We start from the raw sequence: 23,353 nt of genomic DNA, 5'->3' as shown, positions 1-23,353 counted from the left end.
TCTGCCTAGCAACTACATATTCCTTTTTGTCACAAAACGCTCTTTACAATTTCTCGATCTCGATCTGCTTGAATTAAATGCAGTTCTCTATCTAAATCTGTGATTGTCTGTATTTTGACCATGCCTCCACCACCACCTCCTCCTCCCCCGCCGCCGCCGGGAGGGTTGGGCGGCGTTCGTCCCCCGCCTCCTCCAGGAGCTCTACCAAAAGCACCTCCCCCAGGAGCGGCTAAAGATCGGGTAGGTTCATTATATATGGATATATGACTCCATCGCCTTTTCAAGCTTTGTTTCCAAGAAGTTCGATGGCTAACGGCTAAACAGGGCGCACTTCTTTCTGATATTCACAAGGGCGCCAGGCTAAAGAAGACCGTCACCAATGATCGATCAGCGCCTGTAATTGCAGGATCAGGGGGTGTTTCGGCAGCTCCCCCTGTTGCGGGTGCACCACCTGTACCCGGTGCCAGGCCACCCCCAACCGGGCTTGCGCCGCCTGTGCCTTCCGGCCCAGCCGCGAATCGGCTTCGAAGTAACAGCGAAGGGGTGTCTGGGTCAGATAGTGCGGCTGGTGCAACAGCGCCTCAATTAGGGGGTATATTTGCTGGTGGAATGCCCAAGTTGCGCAGTCGTGGAGGTGTCGATACGGGTGCCGGTCGAGACTCGCCATATATGTCTGATGGTGAAGCACGCAAACCACCTACCGCATCAGCCCCCAAACCTCCTACAGCACCCCGGCCTCCTGGTTCAAGGCCGCCTCCACCTCTTCCAACAACAGACTTGCCGCCTGCACCGCCTATCAACCCTTTGGTGGCTGGCCTGAAAAAGCCTCCCCCAAGACCTGCTTCAAGACCTTCTTCCACAGTGTCCTCAATTGTTCCAGATTCGCCTCCTCCTCGCGCACCTCCTCCACCTCCAGCGCCAGGAAAACTTCCACCTCCGCCTGCATCAAGAAAACCGTCCGGTGCCCCGCCACCTCCACCAGCAGCTCCCTCCAGCCGGGCACCTCCTCCCCCGCCGGCACCTTCACGATCAACACCTCCTCCTCCAGCCCCGCCAGGACCTCCACCGTCATTTGCTGCCCAGGCTGCTCGCTCTGCTTTGGGACATGGTTCGCCCGCAGTGCCTCCCCCACCACCCCCATCAGCTGCTCCAGGTGCTCCCCCACCACCCCCTCCAAGTACACTGCCTGTAGGACCTCCATCCAGTGAGCCGGCATCTAGACCTGCTTCACACGAACCTTTCGCCGCGTTAGATCCCAGCGCTTATACGCTCAGCAATGGCGGTTCACCTGCACCGACCTCACGAAGCCCTTCAGCACATGGCCCGGTTCAAATAGAAGACACACGATTCAAGTTCCAAAGTGAGGGTTTGCTCCCCAAACCTCGGAAGTTCATCGGAGGGGACCGTCGATACCGCGCTGGAAGGGGTAGCAGTGTTCCATTGGACTTGAGTGCTTTGCGAGGTTGATTTGAGTGCATGGGAAATTGCGGGCGATATCGTGCACACATAGTGAATTACTATACATATATCACCTTACAGACATGTAGTATTATCATTGTAAACAACTTGTATATCCATGGATTAAGCTTGGTTCATTATCCCGGAAGTGAGAACTGCATATCTATTTCATCAAAGATCATCACCTACATTGGGCGTAAACTGGAAACGGCCTATATTGGACGTATTCTGCTACAACAGTATAAGATCATTGTAAGTCGCTTCATGTGCATAGTTGAAAGAACATTAGCAAAGACTTCAAAGACTGCATAAAAAGATGAAAGAAAGACATGGTTATCAAAAGTGTATACCATCTCGGTGGGACGTGGCAGTATCATCCTAACACAGATCGGACCCACTGCCTCAAACCCTGCAACTGTTGACAATGACACACCGCCCTTGTCACCGCCGTACCTCACAGGGCGGTGGCAATTGGCACTTGTAACCAAAGCTAAGCTTCAACACGTGATGCAATTGAGGATGTCCATCGATATCGTGGAAAACGACCGAGACAATCGCTGCCAATCTGCTATCAGTCGAGATCACCCACTCGGACCAATCCAGCATCCGTTTGTCTCTCAGGAGCACTCTCGAAATTTCACTTAATAATTTATGTCAAACTCGCTTCGCGCCATTAGCATCATTTCGCATTGAATTGTTGCGGACTTTCACGGGGCTCTCACGGCTTGCAAGTTCCTGTGAACTCGCTAGGTCTCCTAAATTCAGACCCATTACATCACCGCAATAATTGCGATCAATTCCCCGGACTTTATATCGGCGAATCCTTTCTGCGCGACACGAACGTACCGTGACGAAGACCGACGGACTTTCTCTCGCTCACACAAGTGACGAGAGCTATCTTGAACTAAGCGTCAGGACTGAGCGGACCTCGATTCAAAAACCTATCACATCTAGCGGCGCATTCACCTAAACCTGATTAACCGCAAATCGATCTACTTTGGCAACTTGACGAACCGCTGCATTTTAGCCCGCCATGTCCCTCCACCAATTTATCAACAGTAAGTCTTACAGTTATGTATTCGTTATATATGCACTTTAAGAGGACATTCTAACAAACCTCGACTGAATAGAAAAGGTGCTGATCCTCACCGTTGACGGCCGCACACTCGTCGGTGATCTTCTGTCAACCGATCAAATGACCAATCTTGTCCTGACCAACACCGTTGAACGCATCATTCGCTCCCCAGACGACGATGAGCCCTCATCTGAGATCGAACACGGACTGTACCTGATCCGTGGTGATAATGTGGTAATCTGCGGTGAGGTCGACGAGAAGATCGATGCCGATATTGATTGGACCAAGGTCAAGGGCGAAGTAATCCGTGACACGAAGAACGCATGAGCGAGTTCTACATGACTATCATTTTTTCGGCGTTTGGGGGAACCATTTGCATGCGATAATGATTCAGCAAGACGATGAATCCTTGAGTTTGAGCTTCGGACCTGATGTGGGCTTGGCCCTTGGCCTGGTTCACGAGAATACACTGGGTGTTGTATGTCGATCTGTTGTTCTGATTATTTCCTTTGGCTGCAAACTCCAGCCATACCCTGAGAGCTGTTGGTGATATGCTCTCTTTCCCCCTCTGATGCAATAATGCAATGATGCTCAAAAGATACATACATCTAAGAGAGTGTTCACATGGGTATTATGCCATGAGCTCAGCATTCTTGCACTCTGGGTCCAAGTTCGTGGGGAAAGAGCACAGACAACGCTGAGTACGGATTTACAACAGGGGTCAGATTCGAGTCGCCTCTACTCCCCTTGAGATTTTGGGGGCCAGACCCCTACGTTCTTTAGATGTCATAGAAGAATGTGACTTTGCAACTAAAATATCGGGACCTATGAAAATGATGCCGAAAATGACCGCTTTTGACGCCTGAAACGGCTGCCTTTCCACGCGTAACTTTGATCGTCTAGCAGCCCCTTGACCACCCACTGCCCTGTAACACCACTATTCTGCACCGGCCTAGCGCTGTTAGTCATTCTGCGATCCTGATGTTGACGCTCGAGTTACATACTTGTTCCCCTCGTCTCTACCAACGAAACTACGCCGAACATAGCTCCCCTCCAGCTAAATCTAGGTTCCTTCTATTTTCGTCTAGTTTATTTGAGCGCCTATAAGATATATCGTCTTCTACCTCGCTCGGTGTCCTTCTACCTCTTATTCTCGCTTATCCTCATTGCCTACGCCTTAAGTCGACCTTGACATTATCGTTTCCTATAATCTAAACTTTTAACCTTGGTCTAATCTCTTTTCCAGTACCTACGCCTACATATCCGGCTTAATCTAATAAGCACTAACATGAGACTAATCTTATATTTCGGGGGTACATTAGGCGCGGCTAAATGGTCATAGCTATATTAGATAGAATCGGGAGATACTTCCCAATCGTCCTACAGACTCCTAACCATTAAAGATCTGCCTCTTAACTGTACCGATAAACTGTATCGTCGAAACCTCGCATCAAGCCATATAAAGTTCGTCTTCCTCGCTGACTGTTGGTAGCGTGTTGGGATACCGGGGCAATCGAGCGCGAGCAATCACCAGACTGCCGTCCTCGGCCACCATCTCAAAATAGATCCAAAATTGGCCTGCCGAGAAACTCTTACTCATGGAGAGTCTCTGGCCTTTTAAGGAGCTTAGCATGAGACAAAAGGACGTCCTTGTTGAGTCCGGCCAGCGCTGACTCCAAACGCTCCTTCGTGCCGTTGTACTCCCAGCCCTGGGAACAGGTCCATCGTGTGCGTGGATACATTTTAGTTTTGATACTTGTTCCACTAGGTTTGCATTGCAGGTTGTGACTCGGTGGCAGGGAATGTCGATCAAGGCCAGTCTACACGTGACCGGCCTTCGCTTAAGAAGAAGGATTCCGTGCGCATATGAGGTGGGTGCTCATGCACGACTCATACATAGGTCATAAGCCCGAATTTACCCTCTCTCAGTGAATCTACCTTTTTTTTCGAAAGCTGTTCACACGGATAGATGATCAGTTAGAATCCAAGGTGTCAGACCAAGGGAGTGCTCTGATCTATAGGTGGTTGTATCAATCCGCCAAACATATCATTGTGAAAACTTGATACGCCTAAGTTCTGTTTCTCCGTCGTCGATGGTTGATTTCATAGTAGGTTACGTGACGGCGTATTGGGGCGCTAAACCCCAAAAGGCAAAACTAACTCGAAAAGGCAATTCACAGGTCCGCCGTTTACATGGGCAATATAATTCAAGCTAGGGAAATCAACATCGAATTTGTACATTCTTCTGAGCTATGTAAGAATAAAAAAAGAAAGAAAGAAAGGAGTAGACTTTCCTGCCGTTTGCGGCGACATCCCGTTCTTGACTCCACGCGGCAAAGCGCCAAGACGGAGGACCCTGAGCAAGAAAAATAATTCCATGCCAAAGAGGGCAATGCTAGGCAGTCATGTTAACTTGTACGGAGTACAGAGTACCATATACATAATGTACAGTAGAACTAGGGTCCTAAGACTGGGTCCTAATGCAACTAGTCGGCATTTAGATATGGGCTTCCTGTGACTGACTGGTATTTGGAGGCCCCTGGACTTGGCGCAGTATGTGAGGAGGTTGTAATATACCGAAGTGGCGATGTGAGATATTACACGACCGTAAAGCTACGTAGAAAATATGTAGAATAAGTCGGTCAAGATGCACACTTGTACATGTACACATATCTAATGTTAGGCCGCAAACAGGCTTGAACAAAGTGTAAGAGACAAATGGTATATTGGAAACTTAGGGCGAAACGTAAGGCAGAAAGGACCGATACGACAGCCCCCTCAACCTCCCTAATTGCGTTTCAACTTTCTCACCTTTTCCCTTTTCTTTTCTTCTCTCACTCTCTTCAATCATTTTTTTTACCTTCTCTGTTATCATAGATCGCTGGGCGATCTTCAATTCCTACGTCCATCCCAATCCCGCCCCTTTCCGCCCCCCTATCTCGACTCAGCCCTTCATGTGTCCGATAGTATCACTACAACACAACGAGCGAATACCGGGTCAAATTCAGCAGTGCTCCCGGGCTGACAGCCTGTTGTGAGCAGTCTGTGATTTTAACCTAGCAACTTAACTCGAAACCCCCCACGTTATCGGCCATGTGGCTCTATCGAGGTGCCCAGTCTGCGGTCTTCTACTATGCCACTTGCACCCCCTGTGCCGAAGGAAACGATCGTCGGAAACGTAGAAAGGATGCTGCACGAGTGCAACGTGAGAAAGAGAAGGAGAAATTCGAGGAAATCGTCACCGATCAACCCCGTCCATTTCCGCAACCAACGCCCTTCAGCACAAATGTAGGCTGGCGAGAAGAAATCGCCTTAGGTCCTGGACCTCCTGCCCGCCGAGGTGGTCGCAATTTCCACCGAACGGACAGTTTCAATACAGATCAAGGCTCCCAGCTGAAGAAAGACAAGAGTGGTGGATTGATGCATCCACTCGGCGAGAAGTGGAAGTCCATGAGGTACCAACGTGAAGATGAGCCTTTATGGGGACAACAAGAAGTTCGTGGCTCGTCTATTGGGTTCTCTGGACGTGGTCTTGCAGACCCGAACGAAACTTCAAAGTACTATATCCCCCGTGTGCCTCCCGTGAACGATCTCCACCCGCCTATTGTCAGTGGACCATGCAGCCGTGCAGACACAAGATGGATGCTTCAGCCGCCTCCCAGTGCTAGAGTGATGTCTGGCAAGGAGGATTTCAACAAGCCTACTCGTGATAGCGTGGGTGGATCCGGTGCCGAGTATCTATCTCGGGTTACCAAGAACATGACCCGGGAACGTGAGCCTGAACGATTCAACAATGAGACAGGCGACGAAACATCAGATGAACCTAATCAAGACCATCTCCCTCGCCGGCCATCTTTGACTCGACTTCGGATTTCAAATGAGGAATTCGATCCAACATTACACTCTCGAGCCGACTCCACGTTCTCCGACACCAACACCGATGACCAGTCTCCAAGTTTTTCATGGAAATATCCCGAAACTCCAGGTTCACGACCTCAATCGAACCAAACGGATGATAGCCACATCTACCGTCCACAGATCTCAAAAACTCTGTCCACAATGCAACGCGACAACAAGAAAGTCCATTTGCTACACCTGGAGATCAACGACGACCACCGAGATGATTTCGCCGTGGGTCAATTCCAGCCCATTCGGCCATGGCGTTGGAGCATGGACATTTGACGGCCATTCGCATCTCCAGTCCCACAACATACAACCCTCTATCCTAAAACCTCCACCTTATATCTCCAGCTTCCTCTCCAGGTTCGGGCTACACGGCGTTTGAAAAATCAAGACTAGCGAGCATTTGCTTTTTTATTCCACCACCTCCTCGGCATTGTGCCCATTCCGCATTTGCTACATGATCTATCATCAAGCAAATACCCACCCCTCTCGCTGCCGGGACCTCCAGTCCCACATAGGTATGTACCTGGCAGGCCCAGTACATCAAGAGCGCAAAGCCTGGTATCGCCTACAGAAGTTCTTACATTGCTTCAACGCAGTGGAAAAGCAGGACACAAACCGGCAAGTTCCCTATGGCAGCACTTCGACCTATCATTCATATGCTTTTTCTTTATTGTTTCCCATCGGCCCCCTTGTGGCCCTCCAGACTTCTCGTTTCTATTCATCACCCTCCTTCCACTAAATACTTTTTCTTGTACCATAATCACTCTCTCCCGCTTGGGTTCCCAGTACATACGTTTGACTACAATCTATATCTTTCTCTTTTCCAATCAGTCAGCATAGAAATTACTCTTACCTTTGTACCTTTGCCCCATACTAACAAAACAATTAGCACGTCCTCGGAGTAGCTTCTTTCATTTTTGGCACCTATGTCAGATATGAAACACACCACTCCTCCGATATAAAGAAGATACACCTCCAGGGGTGAATAAGTTTCCCGCCTCATGCAGCCCCACAGCTCATGCACCTTCGCTCATCGACGTTCCCCATTCGATCTAGTTTCCCTTGGCAAACCACTTATATACAAAGTGTTTGTACCAGTACCATCAACATCTACATTTTAGAAACTTTTTCTGGGGAGGAGAATACAATTTCTCGGGTGTTGTATGTGGATTTTGGGTTGCCGTGGAGTGTTTCGCCTGCTGTTAGTGGATTTGAGAAGGACTCGAGGGAGGAGTTTACGGTGGATGCGGTTGGATTTCTTGAGATGGCACTTGGGACTGTGAGTCAATTTACGAGGTAGAGGGAGGCGAATCCAAAGAAGCTTGAGATAGAGCGATATGTTAATAGGGTTATGGGGGAGGAGGTTGCCTGCGGAGGCGGGGGTTGCTGAGGACAATATTTGCTGTTGAGACGAGATTGTAATGACCTTTCAGGTCTTCCAATCGAGGACGGTACGCAAAGCCTGCGAGGTACCGGTTTCCCCAAAGGCAGTTGGCAAAGACAATGAGCCGATCCCATCACTGGAAGACGTACTCGATGGAGGAGCCCTCTTGTCGTCACAGGGGGATAAAGATAGAGCTAGAACATTTCCCAGACTCCTGCATTGCTATTACTAGAGACAAGAATTGGTCTTTACAACGAAGATCACCCATCGTGGGCGTGCCACTACTCATTCGTTTCTTATTCGTTTACGTCTCACCTACTATTGTGTCTTTCCAGGTTGACAGGTCTTAGCCTTGACTTGGTGTTATTATTACAGTGAAAACTAATATGCCACTTGGTGGTCCATACCTCGGTTCAAATTTTACATGGAATATTTCTGCCATTTAAGAGGCATCCATCGTAGTCGAGACTGGGTCTTCACGCTCTCGGCATCTGCGAAATCGGAAGGAATCCCGAGGTCTTCGCAGAGATTCTTCCATTCCGCCCATTTTGGGATATTATCTTCATCGGCGTCCGGATGAGTGTCGAAGATGCTAGGAGTTTTGCTTATAGTTCAGAGGAAATAGTAGTTGGCTTACTGTTACGTCCAACCTGGATGAACAGTTGGACTATGCAAATATTCGCTCTCAACGTTGCTAAGTTTTTAATTTGACCTGTCTTCGTGATAGATGCAATTCAGATGCATGTTAAAACATGATATGCAGACGTCTTTGTGGTCTCACAGAGAGAGACCATGACGCAAATTCAAAAGGAAAAAAACAAAAGGTAGAGCATATGGTTGAGAACCTCGGCTCTTCAAAATTATCCCAAATGCAAACAAACGCCCAACACAGACACGCATAGACTCCTCAAACCAATCGAGGGTCCAAAGGATTTGTTTACATGCTCGGAGCCGGCGGAGCACAGTAAGTTATCCTTGCTGATTTGTTCTCTCCTCGTTTTGCTTGCGAGATGGATGCAAGTGCCACGAGATATATGGAGAGAAGGGAAATCAGGTTTCGACCTTCAACTCTAGTAGACTTTCTTCTTTTCGTCCATGCTCAATTGACCGGGACCCATGTTCACAAGAAGGACCAGACCACCACTGAAGCAATTGTTAGCATTTTGAACGACAGTGCATTGGAGAATATACATACACAATCGACAAGATTTGGAAGAAGTCATATTTGGCGAAGTCCTTGTGGGGGTGGTGCGGGTGCAGCTAAATGAAAAGTTAGTTTTTGTAGGCACAATACTTTGTCTGCCAGAGATATAACATACCGTCCAGAAGTTGTTCACAAACACGTTGAACAAACTCAGCAGCACCACCAGAATAATGGCGCTCCACTTAGCCTTGAAACCAACGATGACCATGACGCAAGCAACAAGACCAAACAGGCTGACCAGAATGCGCCAGAAGCTCCACTCGCCGGAGAAGACAAAGCCAATGAAGAGGAAGATCAGCAAAACACGGCCAGCGAACTGGACGTACATCTTGCGGTCCTTCTCCTCGAGCTGAGGAAGGCCCGCAGGAACGAACTTCTTGCGCACCCAGGAGTCAGAAAGGACCATAAGCAAACCACCGACGACACTCAGATTGCGAAGGAAGAAGTTCAAGTCGAAGATGAGACCGTATCCAAGTCCCTGGGTGATGACGACGGCGAGCAATCCCGCGACGGCATATTCGGTACGCTTGCGGGCAATGACCAAAGTAGAGCAAACAGCCATGGCGATGACATTGACAATCAGGAAGGTATGGGTGATTCCCCAAGGAACTATTAGGAAGCATTCATGTTAGACTAGAGCCAACTAGAGCAGGCGCGGTACCCCGGACCCCAGGTCGCGCGGATCAGGGTCCGAGCAAGGGTATGAACCTACTCTTGCGGAAATCACGGAGGTAGAGGAGCTGGTCACTCCATTGTGTGAGGATGCGCAGCGAATCTTCGATGAAGGTCACCACAATGAGGAATCGGCCGATGGCGGGAAGGTAGCTGAAAGAACACGGTGTTAGAGGAAGTTTCAAATCCCTTGTTTGAGAGTTCTCGCGACTCGAAACACGGGAAAACGAAGACTCGGCGAAAACAAAGACAGAATTCAACATACGGCTTCACTGGGTCGGCCATGGTGTCCAGCCAGTCCTCAATCTTGCTTGTCTGCTCACGAATAGCGTCCAGCGGACTCGGATCGTTGGTGGCATCTGCGCTACCGGGTCCGCCAAACGGATTTTGGTGGCCGAGGTTGTAGCCCGCGGTGCCACGGATTTGGGCCATGGCGGAAGATGTGAGAACAAAAATAGAGATTGAGATCGAAAGGAAGAAAAAGAAGAGGCAGGTGAGTTAAGTCCACGGGTAGGAAAGGGAGATTGAAGGAGTAAATACCAGTTAGTTGTATACAAAGCAACTTCAGGCCACGATGACCGGAACTCACCGCTAAACCCTTTTAGGAATAGTGACGACACACACACTGTAAAGAAACATGCACTATCGAATACTTGGGTCTACATTCTTTGATATTTGGGCTAAAGTTACCTTTCTAATTATTGGGATCTCTGAGAGATATTGGTTTCATTGCAATACATGTTGCCAGCTAGACCGAAGAAAAAAAAATACACAAAGCATCAGATCCATTCCCGCAATTCTGCTTTTAATTCTCGCGGTGCGGTCCTTTCTCGATGCACAACTTGCACGGGGATTCCGCCAATTTCGCTCCTTATGCGCTGTAACAACCTCCCAAGCCCCATTCATAGGTGAGGGGGGAGGTTGCTCGAATGATTGTGACACCCCCAAAACGCCAAATCAACAAGAAAATCAAACAATGGGTAATAAATACAATTTAAGATGAAGAGAGAAGGTGAAGATTACATGGAAAATCTCACGCAGCCCAGTCCGAGTCAAGAGGGTGACCCTTCTCGCGCGAACGCAGGATGTCAGGAAGGTAGGTAGGGGTCACAGTCACGCGAGGTTCAGCGGGAACGGGGGCCGCAGGGGCGGACTGGTTCTCGGAGGCGCTGGTCTCACTGACACTCTCATCAGTCTTGCCACTCTTCTTCTTGGGTTGCTTCTTGGCCTTGGAGACGGTGGTCCACTCGTCATCGCCGTTGGCAGCTTCGAGGAGTCGCATCTGCTCTTCCTCCGACGGAAGGTTCTGCTGCCACTTCTTGGGAGGAGCAGAAGGCTCGAAAGTGTCCAGAAGATCCACCGAGGCGGCAGGGACGGCCGCAGCGGCAACGGGGACGGGGTGGGAGGCGCCGTTGGCCTTCGCGGCAGGGGCTTCCTTCGTCTGCCAGGCGTTGGCAGCGGGGGCAGCGGATCGGGCAGCCTCGCGACGCTCGGCCTCACGGGCAGTGTGGAGCTGCTTCTCAAGCAGTCGCTTGCGCTCAACCTCAGCTTCCTGGACTTGTTGCTTGCGAGCCTCGTTCTTGAGACGCTGCTGGCGCTGCTTCTTTGTCTCAACCTCCTTGAAGGTCTGAGCCTTTTGCTTCTTGGGCTGGGTTTCAACGCTACCAGTCACACGGAGGACAGATGCGCCGGGGGCAGGAGCTTCCAACATGTCGGAAACGTATCCAGCGGAGGGGACGGTGGCGTTGACGGAGGGAGAGGCAGCAGGGGACAGATCATCGTCAGCCTCAGCGCCAGTGGTCGAAGAGGCACGAGTGTCACTGGGGTCGAGCTGGCCCGCCTTCTTCTTGTTCTTCTTCTGGCTCTTGGTAGGGGCGGGCGAGGGAGCAGAGGGTCCAGCCTTCATGCCAGCCATGCGGCGGGCCATCTCCTTGCGGTCAATCTCCTCATCCGGCTTGTCATCTTTGGTGGCGGGGGGTGAGACGACGGTCTGCACTGGGAACTTCTTGGAAGTGACTGGCTCGGGGGCAGGCTTGGACTTGCGCTTCTGCTTCTTCGGCGCAACTGCGGCTTCGGTCTTCTCCACGGTAGATCGAATCACGGTCTGTGCCTTCGGGGACGCGCCATTGGTGTAATACCAACCGAGGCCTCCTGCCACAACGAGCAAAATTGCCCAGCTAATGTAGGGGTTCATATTCATAGAGCTGTGCACTCATCAGTCAGTACAATCAAAGCCGTCGAGATCCATTGCCAGGAACTTACTATCTGGGTAGAAGCCTATCCAAGCAGATTTGTGTTTGTCAAAAGGAGAAGTGAGATGAAAAGTGCGGGAAGTCAAGAGGTAGGACGAGAGTGTGCACAAGCACCTTGAGACTCTCACGCGCAAAGGCAGTCGAGATTGCGCTCAGTAGCCAAGATTGAATTGATTCCACAAGAGCCAAGTGGCAATATCCAAAGATGATCTAGTATGGAAATGGTCGACTCTTGGTGTCCCAAGCAGATTACCTCAGAAGATTCAACAGTGGGTTTGTGTCACCGTGGCTGTCGAGTCCCGAGGGAAACTGGGAGAGGGGGGCGGTCGAGAGGAATGGAAGGTTCCCTCAATTGGCCAGGGTGCGCTTTGACAGAAGGTCAGAATGCGCGGTGCAAGTCGAAATCAGAGCGCAGTTGGCGCAAAATGAATGTGATAAACAAAAAGAAGAAGTTGAGAAAGGAGAAGAAGAGGAGTAGAAAGGGCAACCGTGGCAGATCCACCGCGTACTGTGACGGTAATGGTAACTTACCAAGCCCTTGGCTCAACCTTCTGAATTGATCATTTTGGAGTCTAGATTCCATATGTTTTTTGTTTTATTTCGAAATCTTTAGAATACTGCTGACTTGGGGTTGTATACTGTTTTTTGGAAATCTTTCAATAAAGCCTACATACCTACATAACTACGTAACTACGTAACTACCTACTTACGTACATATACATATGTACGTAATATCATGAAAAAAACGTTTGAATCTTGCAAGCTGTCATCATCATACATCACTTCTAAGGTCAATCCTAGACAATTGAGCTAATTGCAATAATTCCTCTAGAGTTGCCCAGATGAAAGGGAGTTGTGCAGCGAACAGGCCACGTTTCTCCGCCTGTCTCATCTCTCTCCGCTCTATGCGCTCCAAACCGATTTATATCTTACTAGCGCCACATTGGTCCAAGGACCTCCTGAGTACTTTGTTGAGTTGATTAATCTATTTTGTTTTCATGAAGATTGCCGACTCGGCAGGGATCTTTGTTTTATGATAATTTTAATTTTTTCATCCCTTGCAGCCGCCCTCACGCCCGCCACGAGGCGGAAAGTAGTTATCGGGTGATTGTCGGCTAAAATGTACGCGGTCCGTTTGGTGGTCCAAGCCTGCATTTTGATCGCGATGTAAGTACATATATAAATGTGAACTCCCGACCAACCATCGGTACCAGGTCTTCTGAAAGCCCTGCAGTGTGCATCAGTACCTTGCAATGAAAAATGGCATTGGTTCGTTTTTATGCATCCCTTGAATGTGAGCCATCATCAGATAGAGGACATCTGCAAATGGAATATATATCTTCTTGGCTGCACTGATATATACTTATTTGCCACCCAATACCTAGGTAGAGGTTTACATGTTCTTGGTTTTGTCATCACGATATGGCTCCTTCATCTGGTACACTGTCATTGCATGTATCCCAATGAGCGGGCAAGATATTCTTATGGGTTCTTCGGGTTTGTATGCCAACAAGCGCTGTGGTAGCGGATATCATTTAAGCACCGTATGAGCGCCCTTTTAAGCGCGTGTCGCCACAGGGAGACATTGGCATTCGTTCTTGATGAAGATATCTTAATAGGCCAGCAAAGAACCTGAAAGCCCTCAAGGCCGATTGCGATCTCCACAGCTATCATCTAAGGGAGGGAGGTGGTCTAAGCGAGGGCGGAAAGATAGCAGCCACTTGCCATAATAGGACTAGCGCGGTTATACACATATCAGTTTGTCTACAATATAGTTGCAGGCAAGTAGGGAACCGCATATCGCTGGTCGAAATTGTATGAGACCATTATCATTGCACAGAAATGACAAGATTCAAATAGTACCCAACTCCCGGGATACTAATTTCCCGACAAACTGTTCTCAATTATTCAATGTTTACCGTTGCTTTTCGATGACTTTCAATCACAATTTGGGATACGATCCGAAATATGGCATTCCGCCAGTGCCTGCATGTGATGCAAAGTAGAACAACAATAAGAATCAAGGCCGACTGGAGTTATCCGCAGACTCTAGGAGTTCACACAAAGTTGGCGATTTACCATTGACAAAAACAACCTAGCCTCGATGCCGAGTCCACTTCAAGGACGAAGACCCAGAGAGCCATAATAATATGAAGGTACTCGGACAATGACCCGGGCAACCCCCACATCATTGGAAAGGCCTAGGTTTGCAGCCATCCTGTTTGTATACATGTGTTTCATATGAATTCCATCCTCACTTCACACAGTAAAGGAGGCTGACGGTGATGATATCCCTGTCTCTAGGGAAGTGTTCTTTGTGGCAAGCTTCTGCATTGCTTGTGTTTATATTTCTTCCTTCTATTTTCTTGACCGCACGTAATTCCCGATTAGGAGGTCCTCAATCGTATTGCGCTCTTTGACTTTTCCTTCGATTACAGCCTGCCTAGAGAAAGCCTCACATAGTCAATCCACAGCAAAGTATATTGATATGCCGTTTTAGTTGGATATCCCATGATCCATGTCGAGTTGTGAAATTTCCCCTCCAGAGGCGATTCATCCCGGCGAGGGGGAGTTGGTAACTCACGCGTAATAGGATCTTGTGTCAAGCTCTGACTAGGTCTTAAGATAAGGAAGAAAGTGTGAATGTCATATTAGAAGTTGTGGATATTGCCTTGGTGAAGTGGTCCTAGGAGTAAGAGACGGAGGCGACGGTTTCCGGTACTCCGAAGCTGCACCTAAAGATGCGGCTCCCGCTTTGCGACACAATACGCAAGCGCTTAGATTCGAACTAGAGTCAGCATCCACTTCGCTCCCTACATAGATGTCGGTAATCACCGAGCAAGTGCGTGGAGGGGTTTCGATACAACCCCGCAGCTGATAGTAGCTGATAACGATAAGCTCCCACTTTGATCTTCCCGAGGTATTTTTGAACCTCGAAGTCTTGAAACCATCAACATAGACATTCACCATGGGAAAGAAGATCATTATTGATACCGACCCGGTATGAACTTGCTTTTTACTTGTGGATTGTTTTTTTTGTTGACCACATAATTAGGGCATCGACGATGTCCTGGCTCTTTTGCTAGCTCTCTCTGCCACCCCCGAAGAGGTTGAGGTTCTGTTGATCTCATTGACATTCGGTAACATCGAGGTGAAGAAGTAAGGATCTCGCTGATTTTTGGAAACATATTTCATCTAATCTGTGGTTAGCTGTCTTCGCAATGCCGTTTCAATGTTCCACATTCTCGAGCGGGAGATGCAGTGGCGCCGCGAGAACGGCCGACCTGAAGGATTCGGCAGCTTGCGAGCACACCGTCCTATACTAGCCGTTGGTGCAGAAGACCCTCTCGAAGACCAGAAGATGCTAGCTGATTACTTCCGTATGTGTTGATCCGTCGTTTGAGATGTTCTGTGTTAATGTGACGTAGATGGAACGGATGGCCTTGGTGGTATCCACGCCAGTGTATGTGATGCCATACTCTGAAATATCAATTGTGACGCGGGAGAGAGACGAACTGACCTTTTGATAGCATCCTCACCTCACTGCCACCAAAGCATGGGAGCATCTCTTCACTCCAACTCTGGATAGCGAGGGAATTGAGGCTGTAACAGACTGCACCGGACCCACCGACCATTCCTTCACAGCATCCAAACTGCCAGCCCACAAAGAGATCCTCCGTGCTCTCCGTGAAAATGAGCCTGACTCAGTGACTCTCGTCGCAGTGGGCCCGCTCACTAACCTTGCACTAGCAGCGGCAGAAGATCCTGAGACCTTCCTCCGCGTGAAAGAGGTTGTTGTCATGGGCGGTGCAATCAACGAACCAGGCAACGTAACACCTGTGGGCGAGTTCAACGCCTACGCAGACGCAGTCGCAGCCGCGCGGGTCTTCGCTCTCACATCGCCCAACCCGCATACCACAATTCCAATCACCATGAGCGACCGTCTCCCACCATACCCGGAGAAGCTCAGCCGCCAACTAACTCTACGTCTCTTCCCACTGGATATCACGCTCCGTCACAACCTCTCAAAGGGTCAATTCCGCAAGGCGATCACGCCTCTTTTAGAGGGTGGTTCCCCGCTTGCTGAGTGGGTCGATGCCTTCATGGGCCACACTTTCAAGACTCTGGAGCGCCTGCACATGGGACACGTTGGTGACGATGCTGAGCTGAGTCTGCACGACCCTGTCTGCGTGTGGTATGCTCTCACATCCGAGGATCCTAATTGGGTATATGCGGCGAACTCGCCTGAGGATATCCGTGTCGATTCTCTTGGCCAGTGGACTCGAGGCATGTGTGTCATTGACCGCCGCAATCGTCACCGTATTGAGGGTGATGAGGAGAGCTCAAGTGATCATGGTCTCTGGTTGAGTGGCCGTGCTGGTAATCGTATTTGGCGAATGGATGGATCTCCTGCTGAAAAGAACTTTGGAGATGTCATCATCCAAAGGCTCTTCTACTAGGAATCAGTCATACAGACCTAGAGGATAACTATATATCGGCTCAGTTGTACATATCACTTTGTTCATGCAACTATAAACAGGTTTTCTATTGGATCTTAGAGATATCCAAGTATTTTGAAACATTCTTTTCGCAAAGCTTGGCCTAGTCTGGGGACTGCATGCTACCCACTTGCAAAACTCTCAGTTAAACAAAGGTCAACCTTGTAGAATGAACATTGAAAATGCGCTAAACGCGCTCGGGCATGCTATCCGTGCACATTGGTCCGAACTCCTGTCATATTGAGCAGAAATAAGTCAAGCTGTTAGCCGAGCTTCGTTCGTGTCTATATATCTTGAATACAATTGGTCCGCTACCTGAGGATCATCGCTCATTGGAATGTAAGAAATAGGCGAGGTTTTGAGACGAACTACACCCGGGAACGATCTGCCGGTCCACTGCCCAAGCAAAGAAATTCAAACCGCCCAAGAGCCTCTCGATACAGGCAAGCCACTCAATCGGAGAATTTGTCTGTTCTCTATTTTTACACAATAGCTTCCGATAATAGGAGGCGGGGGACACCTGCACAGTCCTCCAGTGGAATGTGGAATGTGGTAACCCAGGGATAAGCCGTAGTTTCTACACAGATAGGTTATTGAGCCAAGCCATATGCAACGCTGTACAATCCAGGAGGCTTTGCGCCACAGACTGACAGCCAGCCTCCATATTATCGTTTCCGTGAAGATTATATCTATATAAGGGGTGTACTCCCATTACAACTGACCTCACGCTGCAATTCTCAGTCAAATCGGTCTTCAGGAAATTGCCATCCTGACCCACCTTTAAAGCTTGATTCGTTGATCACCATTATTCACCATGCAGCTGAAACCCCTCCTCACCATTTGTGTGGCTGCTCTGACCGGTACTGCATCGGCAATCCCCCATGTTGCCGGGCCATACCACGGTGCTCATATCCCCATCCATGTGCCAACCAATGCTACCAGCTCTCACAACGCTACTACAACGGGTACTCGGGGCAAAGCTCCTTTGTCGACGGGATCGGCTAGGAATGGCACGGCCAGAACTCATGCCCCTATGATTCACCATGGTATCAACCATGTCAATGTTAACCACTGCCACGAACTTTGCTCCTTGGAAGCTCAGACCTGCTCGCTTGCTGTTCCTGACGATGATGAGTTTTGGTGAGTCATTGTGATAATCCTCCAATCAATAGTGTTGCGAACGTGGATGAGCAATTGGACTAATCAATGTGGTGTAGTTGGTCGGTTTACCTGCGGTGCACGGAGAAGTGCCGCCCTGAGAATTTCCGCAGAATTTAGGATTTTATTGAAGGACATAAAAAGAGGGACTCAAGTTCCATGGGACATGTGTTACGAATGAAGGATTTGTTAAGAATTAATTGAGGTTTTTGGCTGGAGCCTTCCCTTTCTACCTCTCTCCACTAAAAGAGCGTATGGTTACAGGAGTGGCGGCCCTAAAGTAAACCACTTAAACTACATAGTATTTGTAAAACCACAGCGCCGACATTACCACATGAGGAGTAAGTCTTGAATATCGGACGTTGAGAATTTCAAGAAAAGAGAAGTACAGAAATGAGCAAGATTGGCCGAAGCTTATATGATCAATTCACATTATTTCCAAAGCATACGACCTTAGAACAATTGCCGCTCCATGGGCTTGGGGGACAATGCAAAAAGACCTGCAGTCAATTGCCGAAGTTCTGTAATACGGTACTAACAGAACCTTGTCCTCACTACGTGCATTGTACAATCGGACACAATTTCCTTTACGCAGTAGCACATAATCCATCAGCCTGATAGGTACCTATAACTCCCATTGGCTATTATCGAACGATATGTCAACATGCACGTGTGAAGTATAAGGGTATCAGGATCGCCCACCTCTACCTAACTATGTAGGTGTCCCCAAAAGAGGGAGCACGTGCTATTGTACTGACGACTAATTTAGTCACTTTGGAAATCTGGCCAGCACGGAATTGACCCCTCTTGAAAACCAAGAAAGAAAGACACTCAAATTCAAGAAGATCATTTGATGACCAATAGCAGATGTTGGCAATATACGAACTAAAAATGCGTGAGGCCGTGTAATTCCGAAATACTCTGCACGTGCTGAACTACTGTAGATGTTGAGACCACCGGGTACTTCTTCCCCTCAAAAAGCAAGTACAGAGTACCATGACAACATTAGGGGTAACCCCCGTTTCTCCACTATGAATGGAAGTACCCAGTACCTAACGATAAGCTCACCATGCCCCACTATTAAATCAACAAATGCCCGTTGCTCCATGAAGCACGAGTCTCCGCTCCAACCAATCATCATCGACCATTGCAGCTCGTGGGCAATTCTAAGCAATCCTAAGCACGCGACACTCTACTTTCTATACATTACGACGTTCACGGTATATAGTCGAAAGCCCCCTTGCTGTACTTGCGCAAATTTGTACTTTACCTTCTTTTTTTTTTTTTGACAATTTGACAATGTCGTTACCAACTCCAGCTATGTCGGGCGAGTTTATCATCCAAGACAAAAATGTTACAGATACCTTTACTTTGCCACCTGCCGCATTGAGCCCACAGAGTCGGCGTTCATCCCGATCAGATCCTTCCTATGTTCCAGCTTCGCCCACTTCCCCTGATTTGTCTGGTCGTCGTGCAAGTCACACAGGTCGGTCGGCAGTCAAGCGTCCACTCGAGGACTTCGATCTGCCTCCCCCACCAACTCGAACCCGCAAGATTATCCAGATGAAGCCAAAATCGCTCTCAGCAAGATCTGCAAAGACGAAAGACAACGGGAAAGATTCCCAGCAGAGCTCAGAGCCGGCACCAAATCCATCAAGTGGCTCGAAGAGGAAACAGCCTAGTGCAACGAGTGCAGCGGGCCGTAAGATTGCCCGCAAGACTGCACACAGTTTGATCGAGCGTCGAAGACGATCAAAGATGAATGAGGAGTTTGGGACGCTCAAGGATATGATTCCCGCTTGCACGGGACAAGAAATGCATAAGCTTGCCATCCTCCAAGTACTGCCCAACTATCTCTTATGGTCTCGCAGTATACTAACGATACCAAAAGGCAAGCATTGACTATGTCAACTATTTAGAAAAATGCATCCGCGACATGAAAACAGGAGGTTCAGGCCACACCACGGCTGCACCACCGTCACCAACATCCCCGGAGTTCATCACCGAAACAGGTGCCGAGCCTATGCAGCGTGCACCATCTTCGACCTACTCTTATTCTCCATCCGCATCCCCAGAAGCATACGCTCCACCTGAGTTATTTCCCGATACCTCCCCGTCTTTCTCCCCTCGGACTCAAGTCCCCTCGGCCCAGAATATCCCCGAGTCTCACTCAATACTGCCAAGTCCAGCACTGGGGCCAATCTGGGCTTCTCCTGAGAAGATGCATGAGATCCAAGGTGTTGATCACGAGGCTTCAGCTGCTTTGCTCATGTTGACCCAGGACAGGAGGGGTACTGCTGATTCGATTAGTGAGCAGTTCTCTGGTACTAGTCTGTCCAAGCCCTCTCCAACTCCATATGTATCTCCTGGTACACAGAGGAGGAAGGGCATGAGTGTTCGGGATCTTCTTATCTCGTGATATTAACACACGGCTGGCCATGTTTGGTTTCTTGGTAATTGAAGCGGGGATTTGGCGGTTCTGTTCGGGATGAAAGGTTGATTATTTAGCGTTTCTTTCGTTTGTGGTCTATATTAATCATGCTTTTGTGTATTGAGTGATGGTCTATGGACGTGTGTCTTTTCATATTGCCGAGGTGAATAGTCCAAATTGGACATGGCACGAACAAAAAGTCGAATGAAAATTGATTCTCATTGCTTTTTCTGATTGTAGAATAACCAGTACATTGGATTTGGGTTTATCGACAAGCTTAGGTTAATTTTATATTAATCTCATGAAGAGATGAAGTTGCAGCCACAAGCCCGCGGTCGGCCATTCACGAATGACCGAATGCCGAAACGCCGCCGCCGAGCGTACATTCGATTCGATCTCCTCGAAGCTAGCTCAATGTTCTTGCAGAAAGACAAGCAAAAGAACGTTCCTTTCCATATCCGGGATTGAATCCCACATTTCAAATGAGTATTCGTGTGGCTGCACCAGCGCCAAGACAGAGCCATGGAACACCAACGTCGGTACAACGTAGAGCGATCATGTCTACGCTGCCACGAGCGCAAAATCCGCTGTGACAAGAATTTACCATGCAACAGATGTGTGCGACAGAATGTGACATGTCAGTATCCAGGCCCGAGTCGAGTCAAACGCCAACCTCCTAAGAAGAGTATGAACAATGTGACAGCGCGACTAGAGCACCTGGAGCGGTCTATAGCGGCGATGGTTCGCGAACGACCGAGCAACCAAGCTCAAGACACAAGCAAACACTCAGCCAATGAGAGTGGTTCAAGCATAGTCCCTGGTACAAGTGCACTGGCGCTGAACGACCGACTGGATTCCAAATTGCCTTCAACCCACCAAACCACAGAAAGACCTTCTTACCAAGGCTTTTTAGGCAAAGATGGCCGATACATTAACGAACCGCTTCTTTCGCGAGTTTTGGAGAAAGAAAAGGAACTTCAGTCTGCGATTGGTTCACCAAGTGATGCGAGCAGTCCGCGGCGACCGCCTATGCTGAGAGCCGAGGGTCTCATAGCTAACCCACTCTTAATGCAGCTTGATCATAAAGAGCTATATCCTAGTCGGTGGCAAGCGACTCTACTTTGGCAAACGTTCCTCAGTCGAGTCGATCCGCTCGTCAAAGTGATTCATGTCCCGTCTACGCAGTCCCTTATCTTTGCCGCAATTAATCGGCCCGAAAGTGTGGGTGCTGATGTTCGCGCGCTGCTATTTGCTATTTACTTTGCCGCTGCAACGGTTCTATTATCTGATGATACACAGAAAGAGGCTGTCATTGCAGATTTGCAAAGGTTTAAGCAGGGGATGGAGATCTCACTATACCATGCTGAGTTTTTGGAAGCTCCGACCATTACTTCTTTGCAAGCTATGGTAATTTATCAAGTACGTGATTTCTGTTTTTATGTAGCGTTTATCTCACATTGTGACACCCGCTCATTTCTGCTATCTAGACATGTCTCCGATTCAGCAATAGTGGTCGATCAGCTTGGACATTACACGGCCTGACCATTCGGTCAGCACAATCGATCGGTCTTCAGCGTGACGGGAAGCATTTCAAACTCCCAGAACTGGAATGCGAGCTGCGTAGACGACTATGGTGGCATATCCACACAGCAGATGCCCGATTTGCCGAAGATCATGGACTGAGTGTCCCCGAAAACGACTACGGAGACACCGACCTTCCATTGAACATCGACGACCAGAATTTATCAGAACCAACGACCATCCCAAAAACATCCCAGGCCAAATGGACAGAGATGACTTTTTCGCTCATCATCATGGAAACCAACACCCGGCGTCAGATATTACTCTCAAACCTTACAGAAAAATCCAACCCGGACCAATTAGTCGTTGAATTCCGAAAAGCAATAGAAGATAAATACCTCCGCCACAGCGATCCCGACATCCCACTCCAACGTTTCGGGCTCCTGCTTGGCCAACTTCTTCTCTCCAAAACAGAAATATGCCTACGTCAGAAACTCTTCCACAGCAAAGGCCCACAATCATCAACCATCGACTACAAAGTATCGCAAGAAACCCTCGTCCTCGCCTACAAGGCCTTGGAAATAGGACTGGAAATGCACACCGACGAGCTCCTCCACGGTTTCCGCTGGCTAACGACTACATTTACCCAATACCACCTCCTCACGTACATTCTTTGGAATCTGTGTGTTTACCCGGCAGGTCCGCATGTCGAGCGAGCATGGCGGGGCATTAATATGCAATTTGCCATGACTGAAGACCCGTGCTGGCCGGACCCTGGTCCTAGGTGGCCTATGATCGTTCAGCTGAGGGATAAGGCGTTACGGATTCGCCAGGCGCATGATTCCGCAGAGCAGAGTCAACAGATTATGAATGAGACTCGGGCTATGGAGGGGTCTGCGCCTGGCTGTGCTCGTACGGATGCTATTTTTGATATTGACGCCTGGGACCCTAATTTTGTGGACTTCTCTGATTGGAACAGCTTGGCTCAGAGTCTTTCTTTGTTGACTTGAGAGATTGGTCCAAGTCTATCATCTGATTGTATATACCTTGAAGCCATTGAAAGGTCTCATGATGTAATGTAATTCAATGCCTGTGTACGTTAGTTGGGTTCAGCATTCAGACTGTCTTTTTTAATTTACAGGAGATGCCGGAAGTATAATGGAAGGTAACATATTGCCTACCTAGGTAGAACATGCAGAGAAAATGGCTAGAATTTAACCTTGTAAATTACTGAATTGTCCCATGTGTCGTCACATGAATTCGAAGCTTAATCGGGAAGGTGATGCTGTTTTATTTTTGGTTTGGTTTTTCATTTTGCTCCTTCAGTCTTTCAGTCTTCTCTTTAACAATTTATCCTCTTTACTAAAGAAGTTCCTTCTGCCGCTGCTCATGCTTTTGGGTTTCATACGTTATACGACATTCGGCTATCGAAAATAGGTTGTGGAATTCCCTCGAAGATGCCTGCATCGGAGACAACCTTGACCCTCGTCGAGCCTCATGAACCTTCAATAAATGACGACAGCTTTGGAGAGAAGGCTGCTCCTACCATTCAAAATGACAGGGAGAATGTGTCGCAAAAGGACACCGCTCCCGATGGGGGCTTGGCTGCATAGCTGATGGTTTTGGGTGCGTGGTGCGCGCTGTTCTGCAGATTTGGGTGGCTTAACAGTAGGTCCTGCGCTCTTTTTCGTTTTCCCGACTTTATACAGCTTATTAATCTCGTTTCCGGAAGAAACACAGGCGTTGGAACTTTCCAGAGCTACTATCAAACAAAGCTACTATCCGAATACCCT

General features: G+C 48.7%; 9 protein-coding genes across 9 annotated transcripts; 7 read left to right on the top strand and 2 right to left on the bottom strand.

Annotated features, from left to right (window-relative positions):
- Positions 1-120: 120 nt before the first annotated feature.
- Positions 121-1,467, top strand: N7529_011902 (putative proline-rich, actin-associated protein Vrp1; the record flags this gene model as incomplete). Its single annotated transcript, XM_057247428.1, has 2 exons — positions 121-240; positions 325-1,467. The coding sequence occupies 2 exons, from the start codon at positions 121-123 to the stop codon at positions 1,465-1,467; spliced, it is 1,263 nt and encodes a 420-aa protein (XP_057092777.1).
- Positions 1,468-2,491: 1,024 nt separating this feature from the next.
- N7529_011901 (U6 snRNA-associated Sm-like protein LSm8) lies at positions 2,492-2,860 on the top strand (the record flags this gene model as incomplete). The annotated part of the gene is made up of 2 exons (XM_057247427.1): positions 2,492-2,516; positions 2,589-2,860. The coding sequence occupies 2 exons, from the start codon at positions 2,492-2,494 to the stop codon at positions 2,858-2,860; spliced, it is 297 nt and encodes a 98-aa protein (XP_057092776.1).
- Positions 2,861-5,626: 2,766 nt separating this feature from the next.
- N7529_011900 (uncharacterized protein) lies at positions 5,627-6,715 on the top strand (the record flags this gene model as incomplete). The annotated part of the gene is made up of 1 exon (XM_057247426.1): positions 5,627-6,715. The coding sequence occupies one exon, from the start codon at positions 5,627-5,629 to the stop codon at positions 6,713-6,715; it is 1,089 nt and encodes a 362-aa protein (XP_057092775.1).
- Positions 6,716-8,893: 2,178 nt separating this feature from the next.
- Positions 8,894-10,131, bottom strand: N7529_011899 (protein ERV29; the record flags this gene model as incomplete). The annotated part of the gene is made up of 5 exons (XM_057247425.1): positions 8,894-8,966; positions 9,019-9,083; positions 9,143-9,636; positions 9,740-9,852; positions 9,965-10,131. 5 exons carry the CDS (start codon positions 10,129-10,131, stop codon positions 8,894-8,896), a joined length of 912 nt encoding a protein of 303 aa, XP_057092774.1.
- A 601-nt stretch (positions 10,132-10,732) lies between these two features.
- Positions 10,733-11,893, bottom strand: N7529_011898 (uncharacterized protein; the record flags this gene model as incomplete). Its single annotated transcript, XM_057247424.1, has 1 exon — positions 10,733-11,893. The coding sequence occupies one exon, from the start codon at positions 11,891-11,893 to the stop codon at positions 10,733-10,735; it is 1,161 nt and encodes a 386-aa protein (XP_057092773.1).
- A 3,026-nt stretch (positions 11,894-14,919) lies between these two features.
- On the top strand, positions 14,920-16,411 carry N7529_011897 (putative nucleoside hydrolase; the record flags this gene model as incomplete). The annotated part of the gene is made up of 5 exons (XM_057247423.1): positions 14,920-14,952; positions 15,007-15,110; positions 15,162-15,331; positions 15,380-15,414; positions 15,482-16,411. 5 exons carry the CDS (start codon positions 14,920-14,922, stop codon positions 16,409-16,411), a joined length of 1,272 nt encoding a protein of 423 aa, XP_057092772.1.
- Positions 16,412-17,264: 853 nt separating this feature from the next.
- On the top strand, positions 17,265-17,728 carry N7529_011896 (uncharacterized protein; the record flags this gene model as incomplete). Its single annotated transcript, XM_057247422.1, has 2 exons — positions 17,265-17,590; positions 17,668-17,728. The coding sequence occupies 2 exons, from the start codon at positions 17,265-17,267 to the stop codon at positions 17,726-17,728; spliced, it is 387 nt and encodes a 128-aa protein (XP_057092771.1).
- A 1,179-nt stretch (positions 17,729-18,907) lies between these two features.
- On the top strand, positions 18,908-20,027 carry N7529_011895 (uncharacterized protein; the record flags this gene model as incomplete). The annotated part of the gene is made up of 2 exons (XM_057247421.1): positions 18,908-19,447; positions 19,500-20,027. 2 exons carry the CDS (start codon positions 18,908-18,910, stop codon positions 20,025-20,027), a joined length of 1,068 nt encoding a protein of 355 aa, XP_057092770.1.
- A 534-nt stretch (positions 20,028-20,561) lies between these two features.
- N7529_011894 (Zn(II)2Cys6 transcription factor) lies at positions 20,562-22,570 on the top strand (the record flags this gene model as incomplete). The annotated part of the gene is made up of 2 exons (XM_057247420.1): positions 20,562-21,458; positions 21,527-22,570. 2 exons carry the CDS (start codon positions 20,562-20,564, stop codon positions 22,568-22,570), a joined length of 1,941 nt encoding a protein of 646 aa, XP_057092769.1.
- Positions 22,571-23,353: the final 783 nt, after the last annotated feature.

This window comes from Penicillium soppii, assembly GCF_028829465.1.
Source record: "Penicillium soppii strain IBT 18220 chromosome Unknown utg000010l, whole genome shotgun sequence".
Classification (NCBI taxonomy): domain Eukaryota; kingdom Fungi; phylum Ascomycota; class Eurotiomycetes; order Eurotiales; family Aspergillaceae; genus Penicillium; species Penicillium soppii.
This window is presented reverse-complemented; position numbering and strand designations above follow the sequence as displayed.